The following is a 27,604-nucleotide window of genomic DNA, read 5'->3' on the forward strand; positions in this document are numbered from 1 at the left end:
TTGCTGGGTACCCGCGGATGCACCTTTTCAAGGTTTGATATTAAGCGGACAAGCGGTTCCCAAGTTTCGGCCATTTATTTACCAACCAATGACAGGACACGGTGCTATGACGTCACGAATGACGTCACAATCCTTCCTCTTTTTTTTTGATATGATGTCACAATTGACGCTGGGACCTGAGTATATGCCTTTTCAAAATTTGATATCGTTCTTCTTCATCCGTTTCAGCTGTTTCCCAAGTGTTTCCCAAGTTTCGGCCATTTATTTACCAACCAATGACAGGACACTGTGCTATGACGTCACAATGCTTCCTCTTTTTTTGATATGATGTCACAATTGACGCTGGGACCTGAGAATATGCCTTTTCAAAATTTGATATCGTTCTTCTTCATCCGTTTCAGCTGTTTCCCAAGTGTTTCCCAAGTTTCGGCCATTTATTTACCAACCAATGACAGGACACGGTGCTATGACGTTACGAATGACGTCACAATGCTTCCTCTTTTTTTTGATATGATGTCACAATTGACGCTGGGACCTGAGTATATGCCTTTTCAAAATTTGATATCGTTCTTCTTCATCCGTTTCAGCTGTCTCCCAAGTGTTTCCCAAGTTACGGCCATTTATTTGCCAACCAATGACAGGACACGGTGCTATGACATCATTATTCACATCACAATTCTTGTTCTTTTTTTTTCTTTTTGCACGGTTGACGTCACAATTCTTCTTCTTCTTAGTTTGATATGACGTCACAATTGACACTGGGGACCTGCGTATGTGCCTCCACATCGGATCACTCTCAAGGTGGGTATGGAAATGGCCTGTGTGGTTGTTGTTTTACGCACGTACGGGCACGCACGTACAGCCACGCACGTATGGCCACACACGTATGGGCACGCACCTACGGGCATGCACGTATGGGCACGCACCTTCGGGTCCGCGAGAGCGAAGGAACGGCCTGTGGTTGTTGTTTCTGGCACGCGGTTGGAAAGTTTTTTTTTTTTTTTTTTTTTTTTGCACGTACAGCCACACACGTACGGGCACGCACCTAAGGGCCTGCACTAGTAATAAAACCACTACTATAAGACAGAGGCATATATCACCAACAGTATATAATGCAATAATATGATATCCAAGTGAGTATGATCGATATTAATTTGTGGGTGATATATCATGAAGAGGTAAATTAAATATCAGTTAGTGATTGTAACATCATTTCACGTTGTTCAGGGTGTCCACAAATTACCATTCCCAATTCAAAACGCAATAAAAACAAATGAAATGTGATATAATCCTTGGTGAAGAGTAAGTGAGTTATTGCTGGCATCATGGTCAAATTCCTGCCCAAACTTTAGTTGAACGTCAGTCCTGGCCAATGGGTTTGTGAAAGACTTGGACTAATCTTTCCCCCAGCCAAACCCCACGAGAACGTGGGAATAATTGTGGTCATTAAGAAGAAGAAGAAAAATGAAATGGGACACAACGATGCAGTTTGCTGCAGAGCAAACAAAATTCCTCAAAGTTTTGTTGATTCTGTCATTTACAGGTGTCCTGTGACGTCACATTTACTGAAATCCTCACAAGGTCCTCACAAGAAATGGCGTCACGTGTACGTGCATACTTTTCGAGACCAAATCAACGACACAGGTTCAACGAAGCTTCAGAACGACTTTTGAATCCTCCCATGTTCATGGAGACTGGTGACATCTTGCAGAGGAAGAGGACAGGCCAACCAAATCCAAGTGGTGAGGATGCTGACCACGTTCGTGAGTTGTTCTAGCGCAGTCCCCACAAGTTAATTCCGATTCAAATGGTGATGTTGACAATAAAACTTTGTTCAATGTTCTTTCACATGCATCAAACTGCATCGTTGTATCCCATTTCATTATTTTTTTAATTCCACTTTGAATTTGTGTCGGTAATTTGTGGACAGATTGTACAATGAGAGTCAATGGACAAACAGCTGAGATGCAAAACTGTGACCAGCACTTTGCTCCAGAATTAATATAATTCATAGTCTTCCTATTATCGTATCCAATCATACACTAAGTATTATATGAATAATTTGCACTTGCCAGTGCCAAACTACCAATTGTCTGTACCAAGAGCTCAGTGCCGGATTAAGCCTCGGCTGGCCCTCAGGCACATTTTGAAATTTTAGAGAATGGCCTGAAAAATTTAAATTAGATCTCGGGCTCATGGAAATGGACCCCAGACAAAAGATGAACTGATTCAAGAACAAAATATTTAATACAAAAAAGACAAATATTTAATGTGAAAAGAATTTTTGGCCTGAATTTTTGGCTGGCCCGAAGGCACAACATGCCTTGTCTGCCTAATGGTTCATCCAGCACTGCAAGAGCTAGGTCGAATGTAGTATTTGTGCTAACTGGTGGGAACACAAGCAGATGTTACATGGTCTATCTCTCACCACAGTCACACGTGTCAGGATCTGTGGATAAACCTCATTTGACCATTACTGCTTAGGACCTCCTGACACCAGTTCTTTAGAAGGTTTAGTCGTTTACAGATGGGCAGCTGTTCTTCCCACCTGTAGCAGATGTCATTCTGTTTTGAGATGCATCTGAAGGGCTTCCTCAAGAGTGTCGTGCAAAGTCCTCAAGGCCTCCAGCCATGTTGTAGTGTCTTCACGAGGCTTTCTAGAGTTGATGAAACTCTTCCTTGACTTCAGCCAATTATATATTCATGCTAATGTGGGGGAAAAATTTATATTAATGTATTCTAAATTGTAACAAATGGAGTTTTAGAAATGTAACTTTTATGCTGCAAGTTGAATTGGCTGCCATTTCTGGCCAAAAGACTTTTGCCCTAAATGTTAAGAAATGTCTTGTTCTGGAGCAGAGTGCCCGAGCTGATAACAAACGAACCTTTGCTTAGAAATGTACGAAGTGGCTTTTCGTCTAAAGGATACGTCTGAAGTCTGGGTTGAATAGCCCCCACTACTCTCCCATGAAAGTATAAAATGCTTTGAAATGTAAAATTGTTTCAGTGCAAGTACCTGAGAAAGTATTAGAATCTCAGTGGCTTGTGCTCCTTGGAACTGACCAAGTACCAAGTTAGAATAAAACTCTCTGATGTAATGTGAAAGTGAATTGAATCGGGTTGGTCTAACTGTAAACCAAAGTAAGAATAAATGAAATAAGAACCAAATAATATTGCAAACAATGGGGATTCTTTGTACGAGGGTGAAAAGTGTATGGTGGATAATTAGAAAATAAATTGTTTCACAAAGAAGGACTTGTGTGGACATTGGTTTTATCAGTGTCGATAGGGTTTTATGTAGGATTTTATAACCAAATCGGACAAACGTTAAACTTTGCCTGAAGTCGAATAGGATTCCACAATTGGCCAGTAAGAATCCTCCAGGAGGACAACGATCACAACAAGGTGGGTTTAAAAAATCTACAACACTGGGGTGGCTTTTATTATTGATCTGTCTTGAGCACTCCACTCTACTTGATGTGGTTCTTCTGATGCTTGGAGGGACAATTCCGGCAAGGATGTACAGGCTGTTGTAAGTCATCATGTCATACCCAGAAACTTATTACGATAGGTTGTGCCTTAATTTCTTCTGGGTGATATGTGTATTTACGTAAATATCGCAATCAGGTAAAACACAGGAATATCGAGTTGAATTTTAAGTCAGAGATAGGAGATTCAATCAATTTGAGACAGTTATGGTGGCATCTATCTCCTGTATATACGATAATTATAAATGTCTGTGTCAGTGTGTTTCCTCCATAACTCCAAAACCATGAAACCTTGCGGCCCAAAACTTTTCATGCAAATGAAGGGAACTCCAAGGTCGTGCATGATTGAAAATTGGCTATTTGGTTAAATTTAAACACCCCTTTTGAAGGTAATTAAATGGGTGTTCTCATCATGAAAAAAAACTAAAAAGATTTACCCTCTGTCAGCCTGCATTCACCTCGCAGTGGCCTTAATCCACCATTTTGTCTTGGCCTCATCAAAAATGCCTTGCCTTGGAACCACGATGTACTCTCATGGACTAATTAAAGTACAGTTTATAATGAAAATCTGTCTTCCAGTCTGAGTATGTGGATTAATTAAGTGTCAAAATCTGGAATGAAAACTGAACATTTAAAGAAATTAACGATTCTTATAGCTAAGCTTATTTACGTATTTACTTGAAGCAAGCATGATCCCCCCCCCCCCCCTTCTTCATATTTTCACAAGAAAATGTGAAATTATTAAAGCATTAAACTTACCTTTATCTACTGTTCAGTGGATTATATTGAGTGAAGAAAAGATTAAGGAATGTGCTGAACGAAAGTGTAACATCATTGAGTGAAACAAAAATAATGAACTTGCATATCGCCCGTCCTCGCACCCCTCCCGCTTAGTTCTCCATGGGGGATATATCCGGAGTTAGGAAGGCAAAATAAATTAAGATCAAATTAAAAGAACGATTAACATAACGGGGCGATCACAGTGAATAAAACAACGGGACAAGTGAACCATGAGTTCATGAGAGAATTGGATAATATTCCAATAATATTTTAATTAATTTACTCTGAAAATTTTCCACTCAATTTTTGATGATGTGTCACTCTTCCCCCACCTCCCTCATCCTCGCTCCTCTCCTCTCTTTCTTTCTCTTGCTCCCACCCCTCCCCTTGCACCCACTCCATCTCGGAGTGTAATGTGGCGTGTGGTGAGGTATCACTCCCCCCCTTCCTTGCTTTCCCCCTTCCGAGCACCCACTCCTCGCTCCCCCACCCCTCCTCACTACCCCTCCCCCCTTCTTTGCTCTCTCTCCCCTTCCTCACTCCCCTACTCTCACTCAACACCGCCCTCACATCCCCTCCTTACCAGAATGTATAGCGACGTGTGGAGAGGCATCGCTCTCCCCCCCACCCCCTCCTTCCTCGCTCCCTCTTTGCTCCACCACCCTTCCTCTCTCTATCCCCCCTCTCTCGCTCCACCCCCTTTTTGTAGTGTTCCTGTCTGCGAAGCGACGGGTGGTATTTGCTAATATTACATAAGCAGAGGAATTTTGGGGAGTACTTAGAAAAATTAATTGAGAAAAGGGACGAGAGGGGTGGGGTAGTAAACTGCGGTTGGAAGGAGAGATGTGCAAGTGGGGTGAGAAAAGGGATAGGAGGATTGGAGGAGAAAAGGATGGGTGTGGGAGATTGGTGTCTTGGAAAAGGAGAAAATATTTCATCTTGATACATATAGAATGTGGTTTATTGGTTCATCTTTCACCACATTTATGACACCCAGACATCAATGTGGCCAAAACCGTATGAAGTGCTGGATTCAACATGTGCCCATGATGTCACAACAGGATGATGGATGTGCAATGTGCCATAACGTGTGCAATGTGGCAAAACCAGGATACAGATGGACAGATTGGCAGAGGACAATGGCAACAATAAATGCATGGTTATAAAACATCTATGGGTTTTATTGAAATAATAGGCCAGGGACCCTCGAGAGGTGCCTTGCATTGTGAAAGAAAAATTAATGGCAGTAATTGTTGTGCAGATGATGTCTTCTTCCTCTTTTGTATAAAGCTCATGACTGCGGGTAGCATCATTTGCTTTGGGGTTGCTGTGCCGCTTATGCAGTGCCCCAGTAGGTTCAGGCAGGAATTTGGAATTTGCTCAGGGTGCCTGCAATAGCTCGCCTACTCTTCACGAAAGACACCATTGGTCCACCAACTAATGGCGGCAGATCGGACATCCCGTTTAATCTCCATCCGAGGGACGGCACACACATTGTGTAATTTTTGCCTGTGTAACACCAGGATGACAGTTTTAAGCTGGGTCGGGATTTGAACCCAGGCTATGGACAACTTCTAGGTGAGTGTGCAATATCTCTCAGCAATCCTGTAAGCCCCAACAAATTATATCAGAAGCAAATTCTGGAATCAGAGTTCATTTGATTCATTATGCAATTAACCAAAGTTTGTTTTCGAGGAAACCAAATAAGTTTAAGACCCTCTATGCAAATGAAACCTTATTTCCTCAAGTTGTCACCTGGCCGCGTATGTATTATGTCCATTGCTCTCGGATAATCATCTCATGTGTGGGCATCTCGTTTGCTTTGTTTACTGCACTGTTTTGAAATAGAAAAAGTACAATTGTCAAACAGTGTGATTATGTTTGATGTCAAGGTGTTCAGGTTCTTGGTAAAATAGCCAAATTTTGCATGTATTTACCTGTCTGCAACAAAATCCTCTCTTCTAAACCAAAGTTCTCCATTTTAGGAGGTTATGATGACTTTGTGATGATGTAGGATTGCTTTGACAAATCTTCCAAATAAGCCTTTCACTCCTCTCTCATACAAAGTGACTTTCTAAATGATTTCTTGTCAAAAAGGATTTCAGCAATTTAATCTACTGTCTTCTCTCCGACAAGATAAAAAGAAAACCTTGCTTGTGAGTGATGAGAACAAATATTTACTTCTACCGTAGTCTGACATGGCACTTTGTGATCTTCGAGCAAGTACCAGGCCAGAAATGCAGCCTGACAAGGCCCAATCTGGACCAAATGATGAGAAGATTACACCTTTGATTTGGCTTGCCTAGTCTCAGAAACAAAAATAAGCCATTAAATTTTGTGGACTTTTCATTATCCTGTTTGTAATTGTTAGCTTTCAGTGTCCTCCTGCCCCTCCCCCTTCACTCACTGCCCCCATGCTTCCAGTGCCTCCCAGCATCCATACTTTCAAGGTCCATCATGCCACTTCCATTGGATTTTGTAGAAAACTGTGTGATTGACTTAATCTATGAATGAAATGAGCAACATCCAAGTAGATAAAACAATGTGATTTAATTATCCTTCCATCTTAACACCCTGCCATATCTGTACCTCCCCCACATCCCCAACCACACCATTGCTGTGCTCCATCACCAAGCAGATCTCGACAATAGACGCCATGACTTATGCCATTAGGGTGAACCTTCAGTGGTGTAAGGCTTTCTCTTGCCTTTGCCAGACTGACGGACACTAATGGGGGACGCTATCGTGACATGCTTGTTTGAGAATCGTGTCAGTGGTGCATTCATCTGTGGAACACACGCAAAAAAGAAGAGAAGGACAATTGGACCGAATATAATCTCTGTAGCTTAAGGTTACAATATGACTTATACACTCACAATGATACATAAGGAACTTTGGAGCAGGAGGAGGGTCATTTTGCCTACCATGCCTGCACTGCACCAACCCCAGTATTGTCACACCCTCCACAAACAAACTAATATCCCCATAACCCTGTATGTCCAATACATTCAGGTGCCTATCTGATTCTCATTTAAACTTATCCACCCCTCCACTGCCACTACCTTTCTGGGAGAGACCATTTCATGCATTAGCCACTCTCTGATTGAAAGACCTCTGCCTTAAAACTGCTCTAACTCTCATCATCTTTACCCTCAATCGATGGCCCCTGGCCATAACACTGTCCATTCTGCTAATAAAATAAAATAAAACTCCACTGCACCTATCTTGTTCACACTCTTCATTATCTTAAACATCTCTATCAGATCCGATCGTAATCTCCTCCTGTGCAATGCATAAAGTCTTCAAACTTTCCTCGTAGCTTGGAATCAATCTGCCTGCCCGAGAATCAATCTCGTAGCTCTATGCTGTACCCTCTCAATGGAAGCTAGAATCGTTCCTCAGATGTGGTGACCAAAACTGCACACAATATTGTAGATATAAAGCCTCACTAAATTCCTGTGCAGAGTTAACATTAGCTCTTTTTATTTATAATCGATCCCCTTAAGAATGCTACTTAACCCTGTTTGCTTTACATATAGCTTCCAGGCACTGTGCTGTCTGCTTACCCCATCTCCCCCACCATATCTATATAATGTGTGATACACTCCAAGATTGCCCCTTGCATCATGTCATCTCTATTTTTCAGTATTCCTACCTATACCCAACACCTTAGATTAGTTTATGTTAAACTGCATCTGCTAATCTTTTGCACAATCTACTCGTATTAAAGTATGCAGACTTTCCCGAATCTGATCTCTACCCTCTCTGCTATCTACCTTAACTACAAACTTTATCATCTGCCAATTTAGAAAGCGGACTCTTAATCCCACTGTCCAAATCGTTGATGTAAATGATGAATAACAAGAGCGAGAATTGCTTAGAATCGAATGTGTGTTGGACCAGCTGTCCAGCCCAATGGGGTTAAAGCAGTGAGGTGGAGTCAGGGCAGCTGAACAATGACCCATGTATAATATGTGATATTTTCTAAGTCCAAAAGGGGCATAACTGTGGAAAAACTGATGAAACACCCTCCCTGAAACTCGAACTCAAAAACTTCTCATAATAAAGACATTTACTACAAAGTGAACAGATCTATATAGTTCCCAAATTCTCTTCTTCTCTGGATCCTTTCTTAAATGGTGTTGCAACATGTGCTACTCTCCAATCCTCTAGTTCCTGCCCTGACTCAAACGAGCTGTTAAAGATATCCACTAACACCATGCTTATCTGCTCTGCCACCACCCACAATACTCTGATCCATATTAACCAGCTTTGGAACTTTATCGTACCTTATTTTTCGAGCTGCTTAAACATTTCCGCTTCTCCGACAAGGATCTCTTCCAAAAGCCCTTTCTCATTCCCAAGATTGATACTCTGCTATTAGAAGTTCCCCTGACTTCCCATGTAAATGTAGAAGTAATAAAAGGATTTAGTAAGGCTGCCATCTCACGCTCATCATCCACCAACTCTCCTGGTATATTCCTCAATGAACCCACACTTCACCTAACTTTTCTTTATCTCTTATATACTTAAATAATGCCTTGCTGTTATGATGAATTTTTTTTTGCCTGTGCCCTTTTCATATTCCCTTTTGACCTGCTGAGTTATTTTCTTAAGTAATCTCTGTTTAGTGGTTTGATTTGAGTCAGACTCTAGTCCTGATATTTTGAACTTAATAAACGTCTTCTGAGTATTCCTAATAGCATACCTCCCTGCTCAACTACCCTGGTCAATTTTTGCCTCCACCTTTACACCTTGCTGGAATATACCTACTTTGCACCCCACACATTTGCTCCTTGTAGGTTGTTGCTCATTTCTCCGATGCAAACTGCTCACTTATTATACAAAGTATGAAAGCTTGGTAGTGCCTCCTCTGGTGCCAAAAGGAATAAAAGGGAGAGTACATGAAGTGGCCAATAAAAGGACCATTATAAAACTATCTGAATGTTTGCAGAATAAAATGTATTTCGGTGATACCATCCACTCCTCCCTCTCTCCCTCTCTTTCCCTCTCCTCCCTCTCCCTCTCCCTCTCCCTCTCCCTCTCCCTCTCCCTCTCCCTCTCCCTCTCCCTCTCACTCTCATGAAATACTTCTTGGGGCAACCAGCCATTGCCTTCCAATTTGATAAAAGTGTATTATTCGAGTATGTTTTTTGAATAATCATATTCCACTTTCCATGATCCTTTAATGAGAGTCTGCTGAAGCATATGTGCAAACAATGGATGTAATATTTATATATTAGGTAGTAAACACATGAAATGGAGCTACCTATGGCTACATATTATGAATTCAGGGGTGTTTTGGGGAGAACAAAAGAGGTAGGGAATGGGAATGTATGGAAAATTTGGGTGGAAGTGGATTTACAAATTCGGCCTTTTGACATGTGTTACCCTCGGAGTCTCCGATCTAGGTTTTTTTCTTTTGTATGCAGTATCGAGCCTCAAGGAGGATCGAGAACACAGAACAGATCAGGATGTAACAGAACAAAAAGAACAGTAGGACGACGGGGGGAGGGATACCAACAGCAGGGTTGAGGGACAAAGTAGAGAGAGACTTGGGGAAATGGGGATGGAGGGAAGAATGATGGCAAGGGGAGGAGAAAGGGGATGAATGAAATGGACACAGCCACAAACGTTCAATCACAGTGCTAGAAGGAAAAACTGGAAACCCAGAAAGAGGCTAACTAATGTATGGTTAATGGGGTAGAAAATATCATGGTTGTGGATCTGGGATGACCTGATATGATGGTGAACAGCTCTCTTGAAGCTATGGAGGGAAGGTTGAGATTGAAGAGACTGAAATAGTTCGTTGCACAGGTGGTAAAAAAGAGGAACGTTTGTGTGAAGGTGAGCACAGCATGGATTTTGGGAGTTCCACCATAAAGAAGTGACTGACAGACTGCATGTGCCCTGAAGAAACCTGAAGTGGGGCAGATGTGGTGGTGGGAAAGGCACAGAAGAGGCATAGGGTCCAATACCACAAAGTAGACAAAGAGACGACTGACCTCTCAGCGATGTGAAAGGGATAAGCCCAGAGACTCAGCTTCATCATGGGAGGTTCCAATGATTTTGAAGATATTGGTGTCAATGGCATCAAGTTGATCAAGGTGGGAGGCAGGAGCACCAGCCCAGGGGAGAGAGCAGCACTCCATCAAGCTGCAGTGGTACAGAAAGGTTCAGATATGCCAAGGAAGGATTTTGTACAACAGAGTATACTCAGTGACTGGCTTTCAAGGCCAACTTTGTGGACAAATCATGACTGGTTGTGAAGCCCAAAAGTTTCAGTGACTGAACTTATTCAAGAGCATTCAGCATTGTTATGTTAGTAGATGGGAGGATTCGGCAGACAGTCTTGTCAGAGAAACAGAGTGAGAGTATGAAATTTGTAAGCTTTGAAAGACATATTCCAACTGTTTGACCAGCACATGATTCTATAAAGGTATATTGAGAGGAAATTAAATTGATATTTCATCATTTTCTGAAAGAAAAAAAGAAGAGGCTACTGCCTGCCCATCTGAAGGATGAGATTAGTATGACATTGTTGGTTCTGGACATTATGAAATTAACATTGAAATCAATGGGAATAATACAAAATTCACTACTTTTTGCACTGTGAAAAAAATAGGATTAACTTTTTTAAACATTTTATCATTTTGTCATTTTAAAATCTCAAAAATATATTCTGAGGTTGTTTGTATTATGAAAGAATAAGGTGATGGAGGAGATTGGGACCATACTCTGTGCAGAGTATTGGTGCTGCTTAAGCAGTCTCCTTGGCTGTTGGGCACAATCCTGGATGGGTCACCACTCCGACACAGTATACCAGCATGCTGACACTCATTTTGCCGAACTCAGAAGGATGACAGGCTGAGTTAACCCCACGTGGTATTGATTTAAGAGCTGAGCAGGATTTGAACTCAGGACCCTAGGATCCAAAGCACACCACCATAACCATTAAGCCAATACCAACCAGGCATGTAAGGCGATGATCCAGATAATATTCTTATGAATATGCAAAAAATTATTTCAAACCCAAATATTGAGCTAAAATATATTTACAAAGTCAATTGCACAATTGATAATTCATTTCGAGAATTATGTTTCACTTCAAAAAGGGTTGAAACCAATCGAGTCTGTTATGGCCATATTTATCTTCTCTGCACCTTAATCTCAACAGTTAGGGATCGGCCACTCATCCCCTCTGTTCTCCACTCCCCTCTGTCCTCTGAATCTACCTCTTTCAATCACATGCTCTTTAAATCTCCTTCCACCACCTCCCTCCACCTTAATCTGTTGCCCTCTTGATTTTTTCCCTCTAATTGGCTCATTCCATGCTTTCTCGATTGGTTCTTCATCATTTTTCCTCATAACATGTTCAAACCATGGCAGCCGAGCTTCTATTTTTTTTTTCTGTAATAAACACAACTCAAGCTCTCTTGCTTATCTTCTCATTCCTCAACCACTCGGTTCATGATACTTTGAGAATCCACCAAACCATTCACATCTCTGTCCACTCCAGGGCCTGTGTTTTTGGACCATGCATTATGACCAGTTCATTCACTGTCTTGTAGATTTTAACGTTTATTTTCTCGGTATCTTTTTATCATAGACAACTCGGTGATACCATCCACTCTTCCTCCCTCTCTCCCTCTCTCCCCCCCTCTCTCTCTCTCTCTCTCTCTCTCTCTCTCTTTCCCTCCCTCTCTCTCTCTCTCTCTCTCTCGCGCTCTCTCTCTCTCTCTCTCTCTCTCTCGCTCTCTCTCTCTCATGCTCTCTCTCTCTCTCTCTCTCTCTCTCTCTCTCTCTCTCTCTCTCTCTCTCTCTCTCTCTCTCCCTCTCCCCCTCTCTCCCCCTCTCTCTCTTCCTCTCTCTCCCTGTTATGACTCAGCTGACCTCAGAAGGTTGACAGGCTGAGTCAACCCACCTGTTGTTATTTTAATGGAGGAAAAACAGGGGCTCAAACATCAGACTAAGATCTTAAGCCAACCACTTTAACTGTTAAGATAACACAAGGCTGGCTTTATACTGATGTTGATAAACCTATAAACACACATTCAAAAATAATATTATATAATGATATGGTTCTAAGTTTGATGAAATATCGAGCTCTTTTAGAAATCCAGAACAAATCTTATTACCTCTGCCACTGAAAGTGGATGGAGGTTCTCTTTTCACCTCTGTCTGACTGTGTCTGTTTGTTTGTGAACAGTATATTTCAAAAGGTTGTGGATGGATTCGGATAAAATTTGGTGGAGAGCGAGATATGTGACATAGACAAAATGACTATATTTTGGTGAAGATCTGAATCCGGATCCGGATCCGAGATTTTTAAAGTGATTTTTCACCATTGGGAGAGAGGGCCAAAAAGGACATATAACAGGATGTGAGAAAAAGTTGAGTACGGATTCGGACGAAACTTCATGGATGAGTTGGTTTGGCGACAAGAAAAAGCCAATTAGATTTTAGTTCAGGTCCAAATCCAAGTACTGCCATTCAGTGGGATATAAAACATAAACCAATCAGCTTGGCGGAGGTATGCACTCTACTGAATGGCCATTCTGGTTGGTATAATGTCATGAAAAATGTAATCATATTAACAAGAATATTCAGAAATCTAGATAAATATTTGTTTGATATCCTTTGGGGTGAAAGTGATGGTTCACGAGTTGGATGGGATGTTGTTGAAGGTCTCTCTCTATCGAGTGCAGCCTGTGGCTGCTGGTTTCATCATTGGTTGGGATGCAGCTATGCTGCTGATGCAGTGTCCCCCTTACCAGTACACTGGTCTCATTTTCCCGACTTCAGAAGGATGACAGGCTGACTCAACCTCCTGGTGTATATTAATTCAGCAGCCAACGGGGCTTGAACTCAGGACCCCAGGATCACAAGCCGCCACCCTAACCACTAAGCCAACACCAGGCTTCATTGTTGAAGATAAAGGAGATGAAAAAGTCTCTCGTAGTGATGGGGATGAAGAAGATGAAGAGGAAGAAACAACACATTACTGATGATGTTGGTGTGATTGAAGATTATAACTGGTAACCCCAAATATATACGAGAGAGGAAAACATTAACACTTCTTAAAGTGCTTATGATGTTAAAGGCTATACAGTACAGTACTAAAAATGATGATTGGAAAATTGAAAGAAAACTTTCCTTCATGTAAGTCTGTTAAAAAAATTCTGATAAATACCATAAATACAGGGTGGGGCATTTTTTCTGACACATTTTCAATCTTTCTAGCCGGAAGCAGTCTTGGCATAACTAATTATTGTTTTCTTTGTTTTACAGATAATACTTGAAAGTTTTTAATGATGGCACACTTTAAATGCAATGAGCATTTTTTTTTAATGCAATGAGCATGCCAATTTCACAAACAAGGTTATCATGACAGATGAGGCACACTTTGATTTGGCAGATTTGACTCCACCAGATTTTTTCCTATGGGGGTTTCTGAAGGGAAAAGTTTATAAGGAACATCCAACATCGATCGATGAATTGAAGGGAAGCATCACTGCAACCATCCGCTCTATTGATCAAGAGACATTGCTTGCGGTAATGAACAATATGATGATCTGCTGTCGTGAATGCACGAATTCGAAAGGGGCCCATTTGTCCGATGTAATTCTTAAGAAATAAAGAATCAAAATTGATTTACAAAACTTCAAGTATGTGCCTATGTTGTATAGAAATTTTATTTTATTTGGTTTGGAAACAAAAAAGTTATAAGGATAATAAAACCATCAGACATAAATGTCCCTCCCTGTACAATTGCGTCAGCTGAATAAATTTACTTATTGTCTTCAGTGCAAAAAGAAAAATGATTCTAAAAATATTTCTTACGTGAAAAGTAAAAAATAATAGTTATACAAAGGAAAATATGTTCTCTGTGTGGAACTAGAACATGTCAATTTGTTAAGAATACAAGGGAACCTGAAACAAATAAAGTGGTTGCAAAAGGTGGTGATAGACAAAATATTTTATCAGGAAGTAAATGTACAGCTACTGGGATTGCTGGTGAATTTCACCGAACGAGGTATTCTTTCTGTCGTCTTCAAACAAACTTTGATAAGAGATTAGATGAAGATGGAAACCTTAAGCCTTGGAGCAAACCTAAAAACAGGGTTGATGAAGTTTATGTGAAACATGATATTGATAATGATAATAGTACAATCAGAATGAAAAACACAAATCTGATAGAGAAATGTTATATAATTTATACTTTATTCGAAATTCAACATAAAGAGAAAATGGGGAATAGGTTTATTGTAATAATAATAAAAAAGTGCTAAATTAAAATTGGAGCTTGGTAATCCGACATATTATAGAAATGTAAAAAAAATTTTAAACTCTCATTATGTTAAGGTTAAGACTGAGGAGCAAACAGAAAGCCAACAAGGGCTCCAAGCTTTACAGTTAGCTTATGAATTATATAAACCAATATTCCCAAAGTTTAAAAGAAGGAAGGTTTATTCCAAAGTGGTTGATTACATATGGTTTCCTGTCTTAATTGAACTTGATGATGATAAGGAATACAAGTATGTTTTAACCATTATTGATTTTAGGTCAGAATATGTGTTGGTCATTCCTTGGAAAAATAAAAGAGGTTATAGTCACGTGTTAGCCTTCAAACAGATATATTTAATTAAAGCAGAAGGAAGCCAAATAAATTATGGACTGAAGAAGGAACAGAGTACTTACTATGACATAACATTTAAGAATTTTCATTTAATAATAAAGAGAAGAGTTATTACATTGAACTGCATTTTAATGAAGGGAAAGCTGTTTGGCATCAAGCATTTTAATCGCATTTTGAAAAAGACAAAATAAAACAATGACTGAACTGGGACATCAGAAATGGGTTTCTATTATTCAAGATTTTGTTGATAAATTTAATAACATAGTCCATCCCACTATCAAATGAAAACCATCAGAAACATTTACGAAATTAGAAAATGAAAATGATTAACCTGAAAAAATCTTAAATTTAAAGTTGGTGATACTGTATTGTTATAATTTACAGACGGATATCTCATTTTGAAAAAGTTGATACCAGAAGATGGACTGAGCTTTTTAAAATTGTTAACATTTCAGACACAGTTCTTTGGGCTTATAAATTATACAATTTGAATTAAGAAGAAATGTTAGGGTTATTTTTATATGCAAGTACTCCAGAAAACAAAATTAATTCAATCAAACAAGAAAGCTAGAATTAAGAACAAATTAGTTCTTGGTATTTTTAATGTAATTCTGGACCTATTCCTAATATTCATCAATAATCTATCTGACTCTCTGGAAAACCACCTTTATCTCTTTGCTGATGACTCCACCCTCTGCCATAACATCCCTCATCCTTTAGACAGTCGGGCTGCAGCCTCTTCCCTCTGTTCAGACCTTGAAAAAAAAATCACAAGCTGGTCAAACACTTGAAATACATCTTTCAATCCAGACAAATCTCACACTTTCAGTATCTCTCTCCAAATGGAATGTCTGGCAAGCCCTCTCAATTATTTTCTTACTATCCTCTTGGGCAAATTTTGTCACTTAAACTCCTGGATCTCACTATCAGCCATTATCTTTCTTGGTCAAACCACATTTCAAAGTTAGCCTCCCAAGCCAGCCACTAACTGGGCATCCTGCATTGTACAAGGTCCTTCCTTGGCACACCTGAACTCCTATTTATCTGCAAGGCTTTCATCCGCAGCTTGATGGAGTACTGCTCTCCCTCTGGGCGGGCTCCCCTGCCTCAGACTTTGCTCAGCTTGACACCATGGAAACCAAGGCCTTCAAAGTTTATTGGAATCTCCCGTGATGAAGCTGTGTATATGGGCCGAACACTTCAAATCACGGAGAGATTGGTGGTCTCTGTATTCTACCACCTCCTTTCTGGTCTTGACTAAAATGTAAAAATGTTTAAAATGACAAAATGAAAAAATGGACAGAAGAAGGAAGATAAAAAAAATGAAGAAGGAACAGATAATTCAGCCACTACTCCATGACCCTCAAAAAGTTTATCCTTTTTACAGAGTGAAAAGTGGTGAATATTGTATTCGTTCCATTAACTTCAATGTTAATTTGTTATGGTCCCGAACCAACATTTTCATATGACTGATGAGGGATGATAGGCAGAGGGTCGAATCATTAACAAAAAGATAAAGATGATTTTTCCACAGAGTCATAGAGACCGTTGACAAAGTTTCGGAATAGGACTGCTCCCAAAACACCTTGACAAGGAGAGAAGATGAGAAGATCCCATTGAGAGTCACATGTTGGCTACAAGAGTAGAGGAAGTCAGTAATCCATGTGTAGATGTGGCCTTGGATGCCAAAGGCAGAGAGTTTGAAGAGTAAGGCTTAATGCCAAATATATCAAACACTTGAGATATGTCTGGAGAGACGGCCCTGATTTGATATTTGAGATTGAGGACCTCCATCCATTATTGGGAGAGTAGAATCAGCATGTCCAGGGTGGAGTGATTGAGTCCAAGTCCAAACTGATGATCTGAGATCAGGCCATTGAGAAATATAATATTTTATGTCAATGGTAATGATAGATTCCATGATCTTGCTGATGATTGGAAATAAGCTAATTGGTCTGTAGATAAGGGGATTTGATTTTCCACCTTATTTATGTGAAGCGTGGATGTTGGCTGATTTCCAAGCAGATGGAAGATGACCTGGGGCAAATTTTAGGGTGGACAGAGCAAAAAGAGGATGTTCAAGAGCAGAAAAGCATGTTTTTAGGATACATACACTGATGCCATCCTGGTCAGTTGTAGAATCAGAGTCGTAGGTTGCCAGAAACTTCTGCACCTTCTAAGATGAAAAAGACACAGAGACCATAAGCAGTTAGATGCAATTGCATTGGGTCAGTGGGGACAGAAAGTGATGGGTTGGGGACACAATATTTGGAAGCAAACACATAATTGAGGCATTTGGCCTTCTCATGAGCAGAGTCTGCTGTGGAGCCATTTGAAGTGAGGGAAGGAATGGAGGGGAAGCATACTCCAGAGACAGGCTTGACAAAGCACCACCTGGTTTTTGAGGAGTTAAAGCACAAAAGTTTGAAAGTTGTCTTAAGGTTGGCCAGATGTTCTTCTTTGTCTCTCCTGAGAGCAGGCACACACTTGATAAAGGCTTTGTGTCGTGATCTGATGTTGCCTTTGGTCAGATTTGCCTTCCAGGAAGAGAATGAGAACTCACGGCCAAAGGTATTCCTGGGGGTTTGGAAGTGTCAGAGCAGTTTACAGAAAGTGAGAAATTGAGTTATTGATGTAAAATTCAACTCTACCACCTGTCAGAGGGTTAATTCCTGTCAAAATGAAGGAGACAATAGCTAGGGGAAGACACGATGGAGTCAGGGATGTACTGTGGGAGGAAAGACTCTGTTAAGCAGATTATGTACAGTTTATCAGAAGAAGCCAGGATTGAGAGATATATCAGGTTGGAGTAAAGGCCTTGGATGGTTAAGGTCAATACAGTGAGGGACAGGGGATGAAGTGCATGGTGTAGGTCTGTGTAGAGGGGTTGGGGAAACTTGGAGAGGGGGTGAGCTAAGGAGGACACTGATAAAGGCTGGGCCTGGGGTAAGCTGGGAGTGGGCAGGACAGAGGGGAATATGGGAGGAGGTGGGGTGTAGGGGACAATGGGAGGGGGTAGGGCGAGTTGGAAGATGGGAGTGACAAGGTGAGGTTGACCCTGTGAGGGGTTGAGTGAAGGGGAAGCTATGAGGGGATAGAATGAGAGAGGGGGAGATAAAATGGAAGACTAAATACTTCATTGGAGTCATCAGAAATAACCTGAATAAGTAAAGAGCAAAGATGGAGACATCAGGAGGAACCTGGATAGGACTCGGGTTTCAGCCATGACTCTACCCCTAAATCCATCCAGGCGCAGCCGAGTGAGCCTTACAGAAAACTTTGTGCAATAATTCACTTCTCCTTGACAAACAGACAAAGAAAGAGAGAAGTAAATAGTAAAAGAGATTTAAAAAAAAGAAAACGCAATAATTAGAATGAAGAAGGAGTTATGCGAAAAGGTAGAAAGAAATGTGAAAGGAACAATGAACAGAGATGTTGGGAAGAACCCAGATAAATAGATTTCAGCAGTTACTCCCAAGTTGATGGTCATGTGCAGGTAATATCTGCAAACTGGACTTCTCACGATATCAAATTTGGTATACAAAGAGAGACATCATAGGAGGGTGAAATGAAGGGTTGTTGAAGTCACCGAGGAAAGTCGTGCTGTAAGTACGGTGGGACAGTCGATGGGTATACCGTGCATTTGTGAGTTGGATAGGTTTGGGAAGGAAGCCTTGTGAAGAAGAAGAAAGAAGTAGAAGAAGAAAAATAAGAGAAATATATCATGATAAAGAAGAACATGTGGAGGGTCCTGATGGAGAAATGAGGCAAATTAAACATTTTAAAATGTTATTTAAAGCTTTGAAAGTGAAAAGCAAATTAATTCAATTTGGAGGAATGTTAGTCCAATTGGGAGGTGTTGAGAAAGGAAGAGAAAAAGAATGAAGAAAGTAAGGAAATACCATGCAGAATGAGTTCATAATATTCTGGAATGAAAATAAATTATTACATTGAGAAGTATGTATGTGTGTGTGTGTGTGTGTGTGTGTGTGTGTGTGTGTGTGTGTGTGTGTGTGTGTGTGTGTGTGTGTGTGTGTGTGTGTGTGTGTGTGTGTGTGTGTGTGTGTGTGTGTGTGTGTGTGTGTGTGTGTGTGTGGGGAGGGGGGGGGGTTAGCTATACTGTGCCAAGAATAGCTTGGACCATGCTCCAGTAGGAGCATGCTCGGGATCTCACAGGGGTAAGTTGAAAGTAATATGTGCACTGGCTGGGGCAGTGATTGTAAATGTAAAAGAGGAATAGGGTAAGGTTGTATTGCCTAAAACCTCTTTTGCAGGTGAGGCCAGATGGAGAATTTGTGGTACAAGGCAATTAAATGTACAACATCAGGGCCTTTTGGCCAGAAGACTGCAGGCCATGGAGGTGAAGTGAGCTGTGGAGCTTTGGTTGAGGGCAAAACACATACGAGGGGCTGCCCGGAGGGCTGGTGGCCTGTAAGATGGCACCGCCCACAGGCAGCAGGCGGCCAATGAGACGGACCAGTCATGTGCTGGAAAGACGGTCCGAAGGTGGTAAAACGGTGACTGTACATGTGTGTGGCAGAAGACATCTCGACTCTCTCTCTCTCTCTCTCTAATTCCTCGCTTTGGAGGGAGGAAGCACAAAGAGATGCGGGCGCAATGTTCTCCCCATCACCGCACCGTCTCTTTCCCGCCTCATGCTACACTTCCAGCCCTTTGCTGCAACAAACGACTCGACCACGGTCGTTCTGGACCAAGACCAGCTTATGCCTGCAGAAGTCCTCACCTGCTCCCCTTTGTATCTGGTTTTAATCTGGTATTTTGGCGCCATAGCATGGTAAAGTTTCTTTGAAAACATGTTTTTTTTCTTACTCATTTCGAAGAAATATTTTCCTCCACGTTTTCTGATTTCCAAGAAACATTTTCCCACCTTTCTGCCTCCCCTCACATGAGCAAACACCAGTCTCAGCTTTAGTTGAATGATCCTTAGGGGATCACAACAATTAATTCTGAATGCACTATATTGTAAATTCAAACATTGTTTTTGTCATTCGCAGAGGTCTTTTGACCTCCGGTGTAACAGGATAAGTCGCCCCCTGGACAACTTCCCCCCCCAGGGGGGGGGGTAACTTGTCCTCGGATAAGTCTCCACCCTCCCTGGATAACTTGCCCCCCTATGGCCAAAAATAGATTTATACTAAAAATATATACCTCTCGGTGTTCATGTTCTTTTCATACTATTTTTTATCCATTTTCTATTTTTAATCCGAGGACAAGTACCCCCCCCGGAGGGGGGGGTGAGTTGTCCAGGGAGGGGGCAGTTAAACTGTTACAGTGGCAACAGTTTGGGGAAGGCCTTTTCTTGTTTCAGCATGACAATGCCCCCGTGCACAAAGCGAGGTCGGTCCATACAGATATGGTTTGGTGAGATCGGTGTGTAAGAACTTGACTGGCCTGCACAGAGCCCGAACCTCAACCCCATCGAATACTTTTGGGATTAATTGGAACCCTGACTGCAAGCCAGACCTCATCGCCCAACATCAATACCTGACCTCACTAATGCTCTTGTGGCTGAATGGAAGAAAATCCCCACAGCAATGTTCCAACATCTAGTAAAAAGCCTTTGCAGAAGAGTGGAGGCTGTTATAGCAGCAAAGGGCGGACCAACTCCATATTTATGCCCATGATTTACCTCCGCCACTGAAGGTGAAGGAGGTTGGATTTTCACCCCTCTCTGTCTGCATGTTGGGTGGTCGCTTAGACTACCGTTACTCTCAAGTTTTCCGTCTGTCTGTATGTATGTAATGGACAGCTCTGGAGGCCAGGCCCAGAGGAGTCAACCGATTTTGATGAAACTTGACAGGTAGGTTCATATCAGGATCTCGTTGTATGTTTTTGAGCACCGTTGCTGTGGACGTCAACGTTGCCTATTAACGGGACTTTGAATTTTTTGAAAAAATCCGAAAAATATTTATATATATATATTTTTTTCTAAAATCAAAAATCGGCTTCCGCGCTTTTTTGTGCACTATAATTGGATTCGCTAGATATCCCTTATTGTCAGGTTTTCCGTGTGTGTGTGTGTGTGTGTGTGTGTGTGTGTGTGTGTGTGTGTGTGTGTGTGTGTGTGTGTGTGTGTGTGTGTGTGTGTGTGTGTGTGTGTGTGTGTGTGTGTGTGTGTGTGTGTGTCTGCAACGCGATGCTCCACAGCACGAACCAGCAAACCGATTTCGATGAAACTTGGCAAACAGGTGCCATATAAGCTGGGAGTGTGCGCGTTTGAGTTTCGTTGCTAAGCAACCACCGGTTGCTATGCAGCGGCCGAAAAACCGCACGTTCACTATTTTCAATACTTGTCCTGCAGTTTTGAATGTGGAGAAACGAGACTTCGAAATTAAATACTTCGAGATATTTAGAAAATTTTACCTGAGCCGATTTTTGATTTAGGTTTTATTTTTCAAATGGTAGTCCATGAAATGACGGTAAATAGACACCCTATTTTAAAGGTGTGTATATAGTGTTTATAAGGAACGACACCGTCGTTCCACCTTCAATCTCTCCTCGCTCCAAACGTTATTGACCAAAGTGAAAAGGATCCAAAATAAATGGAATCATCGACATTTCTGTCTTTGTGGATTTCTAATAATATGGTATAAATCAAGTTATGTGGAATTTGAAAAACATCTTTAATTTTTTTTCTACACCCCCCGTTATGTTATCGTCCGCTACACCGCCAGGTTCATCAAAAACAACCGACCAGGAAGTCTTCTCGCGCTCCCCACGGTCTGGTTCGTATTTCCCTGAACATCTGTTGTTGTGTTTATGGTTATTTTTTCTTTCTCTCTCTCCTCTCTCCCCACGTTACGTTTTGTTTCGTGTTCTTCTGACGTCCACTATGTTTGCCGTCATCTGAGGTAATGTCAACAAAAATATTGACATTTTATTTTTTACTTCATTCGTCCCTATTTTACTCGAGCCGATTTTTGATTTAGGTTTTATTTTTCAAGTGGTAGTCCTTCAAAAATAGGGTGTCTATTTCCGTCATTTTTTATGAGGAGTGCCAGTTGGCAAAATACGCAATAGGAAAAATCTTGCCAGGCAGAGGAACAATTTGTATGTGAACCAATACGTCTTGGCAATGAATCTTCGTCGGTGGATCGGTCAGAATGAAAAGCATCGTATCCAGCGCTTCGATCCTCGCGAATCCCTCGTCGCCTACCGGCTTGTTTGTCTGGTTGTCTGTTTGTTTGTTTGTTTGTTTGTTTGTGTACAGGATATCTCAAAAAGTTGTGGATGGATTCGGATGAAATTTTGTGGGCAGGTTGGGTGTGTGACAAGAACGAACTGATTAGATTTTGGTGGAGATTGGGTTGGGGATCCGACTACGAGGGTTTTTAAGTGATTCTTCACCATTGAGAGATAAGCCTAAACTAATATATATAGCACAATATCTCAAAAAGTTGCGGATGGATTCAGGCGAAACGTGGTGGACAGGTTGGGTGTGTGACCATGACAAATTGATTTGACATTGGTGAGAGATTCGAATCCAGAACTGGATACAAGAATTTATTATTTATTTTTTAAAGTGATTCTTTACCCATTGAGAGATAGGGCCAAAACGATATAGGACTGCAGAGCATGATATTTAAAAAAATGCATTGGGCTCGAAATGTTCTCGTGGATCAGGCATTTCATGGCGGCAGTATGCGCTCTACCGAATGCCCTTCTTGTTTTGGAATGAGATGTTGGACGAGCAGGTGCCCACATCCTTTTGGCCATGAGGCGTGTGAATATGAATATATATATATATATATATACATACATACATACATACATACATACATACATACATACATACATACATACATACACTAGCTAAATGCACCCGACGTTGCCCAGGTTCTTTTTGAATATAATATATTACCTGGATATTATTCCCTTTTTGAAAGTGGCCACGACCGTAAAATCCCATTAAATATAAAATCCCCACTCTCTCCTCCCCCCCCCCGCCCCCGGCCTAGGGGCCGATCCACCGAGCCAATAACCTTCCTGGGGCCCATCCCTACATTTTTTGTTTCAGGTTTCCTCCTATCTTTCACCATTCAGGAGATTAGCACCTGCAGACAAGCAAACAAACAAACAAAAACTTCAAATTATATATTAGATATGTGAGCAAGTGTTCATGATTATTATGTATGTATGTATGTATGTATGTATGTATGTATGTGTGTATGTATATACACTCTTCACCCATTGGTTGGACAGCTGACATCACCCACAATTGTAAACTGAAATATTTAACCCAAAAAACCCCAAATACCTAAAAGACCGCAAAGACCTAAAGGACCCAAAATACCCCAAAGACCAAAAAGACCTAAAAGACCGCAAAGACCTTTAAATACCATGAAGACCCAAAAATGCCCCAAACACCCAGAAGACTCAAAAGACCAAAAATACCCTGAAGACCTTCAAATACCCAAAAGACCCCAAAATTCCCCAAAGACCCAGGAGACTCAAAAGATAAAAAAAAAACACCATGAAGACCAAAAAGACCCTGAGTACCGAAAAGACTCCAAGGACCCTAAAGACCTAAAATACCAGAGGATCTTGAGGATGTTGATGAGGAGGATGGAAAAGACTCCAGGGACCCTGAAGACCCAAAAGATCCAGAGGACCCAAAATACCTCGAGGACCCAAAAGACCCAGGGGATCCAAATGACCTGAGGACCTAAAATACCTCGAGAACCCAAAATACCCAGAGGACCCAAAAGACCCGACAAAGCCAAAAGACACAATGGGACTATCACGGACCCATGGAAATTCTGCATCATGTAAAATGTGACCAGGTCCCTAACACCCCCTCCCCCCCCACCACACACACATACCCACACACAATCCCATGTCCTTAACCCCCCCTCGCAACTCTGACCTCTCTCTGCCCCCCAACCACCGCACCCAAGCTCTGTGCTCCTCTCCCCCTTTCTTCAAAAGCCTCACACCTCTTGATCCCAACTCCGTCCCCTCTCTGCCCTCCCTCCCACAAGCCAACTCTGTTACCCCCTCCGCCTTTCTTCTTCAAGTCCTCATCTGCCCCAAACCCCAAGTACTCGATCCCCCTTCCAACCCCAAGTCATCAATCCCAACCCCCACCCACCCCCTCCACTTCTCAACGTCTCAATCTCCCTCTTCCAATTCCATGCACCCTCACCCCCAACTCTTTGTCCTCACCTCCCCATGTCTTCCTGTTCTTAAGTACTTTACACAAATACACACAGGGAACCTTGGCGCATGAGAAGGCCATTCGGCTTATCATGCATGCGTTGTTCTTGTTCCCGTTTCTTAAGAACAATGTTAAAAGTAAATAAAGATGGAGTGTTAAATTCACAATCACTTCCCCCCTTTTTCCCCTTATCCTCACTATAATTCACGGACCGGTGTTTTGTATGTTTGTTTGTTTGTCGCGCTACTACTCCTACAGTTGTGAGCCGATTCCAACCAAACTTGCTACATCAGATCTGCATGACGCGAGTTAACCTATAGGGGTGTTCTTTTTTTCTTTGCAGGTGGTCTTGGGGGGGGGGGGAGGGGGAAGGATGCAAATTCTTTACGTAAAGGTGTATCGTGTAGCGCTGCCTGCAGATGGGGGAGGGTATTACAAGTCTCCACCCTTAACAGTGCAGTATTCCTGTCCCCACGTTTTCCAGTGCAGTGAGGTGTTTTGAATTATAAGCAGTCGGTATGTTTTTGCTTCATGGACATAACTTCATGGGTTTTTTTTTTTGCCCATACAGAGCTGCCAGTTGCCTATACACCACCCAAATAAAAGTATGCGTTAGAAGAATGTGTTGCATGCTTGCAGCAAGATTGTCCACAGAGTGGTTATTCTGTGAGTATATCTAATACATAAAGCTCATTCTGACTCACTCACTGACTTATTAAAGATCAGAACCTTCCAGGTGACGGAGAAAGCTGAAATTTTGTTCCGGCGATAGAGACCGAAGCCGATACACCAAGAAACATCACAGAACCATCAGAAAGCATCCATAAATTAAAATATAAATGAATGAAAGAATTAATTCAGGTGAGCGACCCGAGACAATGGGGAAGCAAGGTAATTTTGCGTGCCGATGGACATCGAAGCCGATACACCAGGAACAAATCGCAGAACTGTCGGAAAACATTTGTAAATGAAAATATAAACAAATGAAAGAAAGAAATGAAAATAAATAAATGAAAAATCAAATGCAGGTGAGCGACCCGAGACACTGATGAAGCACGGTTCGTTATTGCTTACAATGTATAAGCATTCCCCACGAATATATGTATGTGTATATATATATATATATATATATATATATATATATATATATATATATATATATATATATATATACATGTATATATATAATTTTTTTTGTAAAAGGAGAACACTTAGAATAAAAAAACACAAGGCATGCAGCTTCAGAGCAGGTTCAGAATTTTCATGCCCACTCGCCGAGGCCTGGACACGAAGGCCAGACATTCACAGTGACATGAATTTGACAATGCTCCACAACAAGGTACAATTAAACATTGCAAATTAAATGAAAACAATGAATAACAGAAAGACACGCTGGTTCTGGTTTTAAAAATTTCACTTTGATGAACTGGAACAAAACACTACATGAGCCAATGGACAACAAACTCAGACACATAACTGGAAGTTCAGTTTGTTCGAAAATTTTTTTAAACCTTTTGTCTTCAAGAGACTTTGAAGTAGAACAGCTTACCTCTTCGATAAGGCATTCAACTGTTGTCTTTGCCTTGGGATTGGCATTCATAACAAAGTCTTTGTTTTTACGTCTCCTTTGTGTGTAGCTGGATATTCCTCCAGCCGAAGTATTGTGGGTTGTCTCCATCTTGAAGTCGGCTTGAGCCCGGTTTACCTGTGCTGGAAGTGATAAGGATCCATGAGGTCACTTTCATCGACTTAGCTCAAATTAAATATTGCTTTAGAGTTAGAGTTAAGGCGAATAAATGGGCTAGCTATTTGAATTGTATGAGATCAGTGACTGGCCTTCAATCCTTGGATCGGAATGTTGTTCTGAGGCAAGCTTATACTGTTCTGACCGCTGGCCTCTGGTGCTGGGTTTTCAGTGCAAATGAATCTCGAATGAACCAAAATAATGAATGTCATCCATTACATGGTCCACATCGCAGTGCTTTTTACTGCAGAAAGATGACGGGGAGGAAATGAGCAGCCAGTAAAAGTCTGGTTGCAAACTCCCGAGGGGTGCATCGCAGGTCCTTGCAGCAACTTAAGCTTTTGTTTTGAACATAATAAGATTTTTCATCATGACTTGTTTTTGTTTTCAAGCCAGAGACAACTAATAATTACATTGATGATGGTTTGAGCTCTGCTTCACGACCTGCTTTGCAGGAAGATAGGGCATTATATAGAGTGTAAAAATGATGCCACACTTGCCCTGTTTATTAAAACCATTCATCTTGTATAATGATATTCCTTTGCACATTGCACAATGCAATTGCATCGAATTCGCTTTTATCACCTGCCGAGATGGCCACCCCCCATTTCCTCGGACATTTAAATGCCGACAAAGCCCTGACCAGGGTTTCTGCCACGTGAACGCTCATATCGACGAGATGGTTGTCACAACGAAAGTCATATCTCGATTGGATCATCAAAATGTGTGTTCAGGTAAATCAAAATGTTTGTGGAGGTATATTGGACTCCTTTAAAAAATACCAAAAAAACCAGTATTGCCACCTTATTGTCTGGTAAACCAAGACCGTTTTTGGCACAAGTCTTTCACGAACCTGTTGGCCAAGTCTTTGATGAATGTTCAACATAGGGTGGCAAGCGTTTGTAATATTAGATCAGGGTGCTGGCAATACGCTTCCACTTAACGACACCATGGGATCTTTACATCTATCACCGTGGGATCTTTGCGACACACCATGGTGCCTCGCCCCACCTGCGAAACACCAGGATGGCAGTTAAAAACCTGAGCTGAGAATCGAATTCAGGCAAGGCAGCGAAGTGATGAGTGTGCAAATGGTGTATTCTATAGAGAGAACAGAAAAACCAATAACTGTGCAAGTAAACAAATCTGCTTCAAACACATGACAGCTGGTTGCATCATTTATGAGCCACAGATTTGTCCCAACTCTCGGTCACTCCGGGTAGATCAGGTTGAGGATTTATAATTTTTCCAGGGTACGAGTACACAAAGGAATACTCTTTTTGAGAGAAAAAGAAACAATTAATTGAAAGATGAACATCGCAATCAATGTGATGATCAACCAGGAATGAAAAGACAACTTAAGATCTTGTGTATTGCGCTACAAAACCACCCAAGGTACCTGCAGATGTTCCAGGTGAGCCGGGAGTGGGAAATGATGAATCTCCGTTCAATTCAAATTCCTCACCTGCTGTGTACGTGTACGACACGGTAGTCTCACCGTCTGTGCTTGTTATCCATGTGGACTCGGTGTCCTTAGTCAAGCTGTCATTTCGCTTACCCTCAAATAACTCAACTCGGCTGTCTCCGCATCCCATTGCCAATTCGATCGACCCCTTCGTTCTCTTTGCTCGTTGCTGCGCTGTTGCTATACAACTGTGAGAATGCAGTGAAGGACCCAACAGACGGGGTGGGTCGAAAACATTGGGGTTCGTGCAGAAGGAAGGGGAGAGGCTGGGTTGTCTTCTCCATCTCATGCAAGGGTGGTTAACCCTTCA

At 41.5% G+C, this 27,604-nt stretch overlaps 2 protein-coding genes and 1 long non-coding RNA gene across 5 annotated transcripts in view; 2 read left to right on the forward strand and 1 right to left on the reverse strand.

Annotated features, from left to right (window-relative positions):
* Window positions 1-3,238, forward strand: part of LOC147026448 (focal adhesion kinase 1-like) — a 168,193-nt gene extending 164,955 nt beyond the window's left edge. The window contains exon 27 of the mRNA XM_085881878.1: window positions 1,544-3,238. Coding sequence (XP_085738004.1) covers window positions 1,544-1,777 — 234 coding nt within the window. The 3' untranslated portion in view covers window positions 1,778-3,238. The remainder of the gene's footprint in view (window positions 1-1,543) is intronic.
* A 2,000-nt stretch (window positions 3,239-5,238) lies between these two features.
* Window positions 5,239-27,587, reverse strand: BAALC (BAALC binder of MAP3K1 and KLF4). Its single transcript, XM_085881882.1, has 3 exons — window positions 27,229-27,587; window positions 25,635-25,795; window positions 5,239-7,054 (listed from the first exon to the last, which is right to left on the reverse strand). Exons 1-3 carry the CDS (start codon window positions 27,581-27,583, stop codon window positions 6,938-6,940), a joined length of 633 nt encoding a protein of 210 aa, XP_085738008.1. The 5' UTR covers window positions 27,584-27,587; the 3' UTR covers window positions 5,239-6,937.
* Window positions 21,583-27,604, forward strand: part of LOC147026450 (uncharacterized) — a 46,378-nt gene continuing 40,356 nt past the window's right edge. Inside the window, exon 1 of one of the 3 annotated variants that reach the window (XR_015058354.1) lies at window positions 21,583-21,653. This is a non-coding gene — a long non-coding RNA (uncharacterized LOC147026450). The remainder of the gene's footprint in view (window positions 21,654-27,604) is intronic. The other 2 variants (XR_015058357.1, XR_015058355.1) reach the window with 2 other exon arrangements.

This window comes from Eptatretus burgeri, chromosome 5, assembly GCF_056783735.1.
Source record: "Eptatretus burgeri isolate ZD-2024b chromosome 5, Ebu_testis_v1, whole genome shotgun sequence".
In the NCBI taxonomy this organism is placed as follows: Eukaryota; Metazoa; Chordata; class Myxini; order Myxiniformes; family Myxinidae; genus Eptatretus; species Eptatretus burgeri.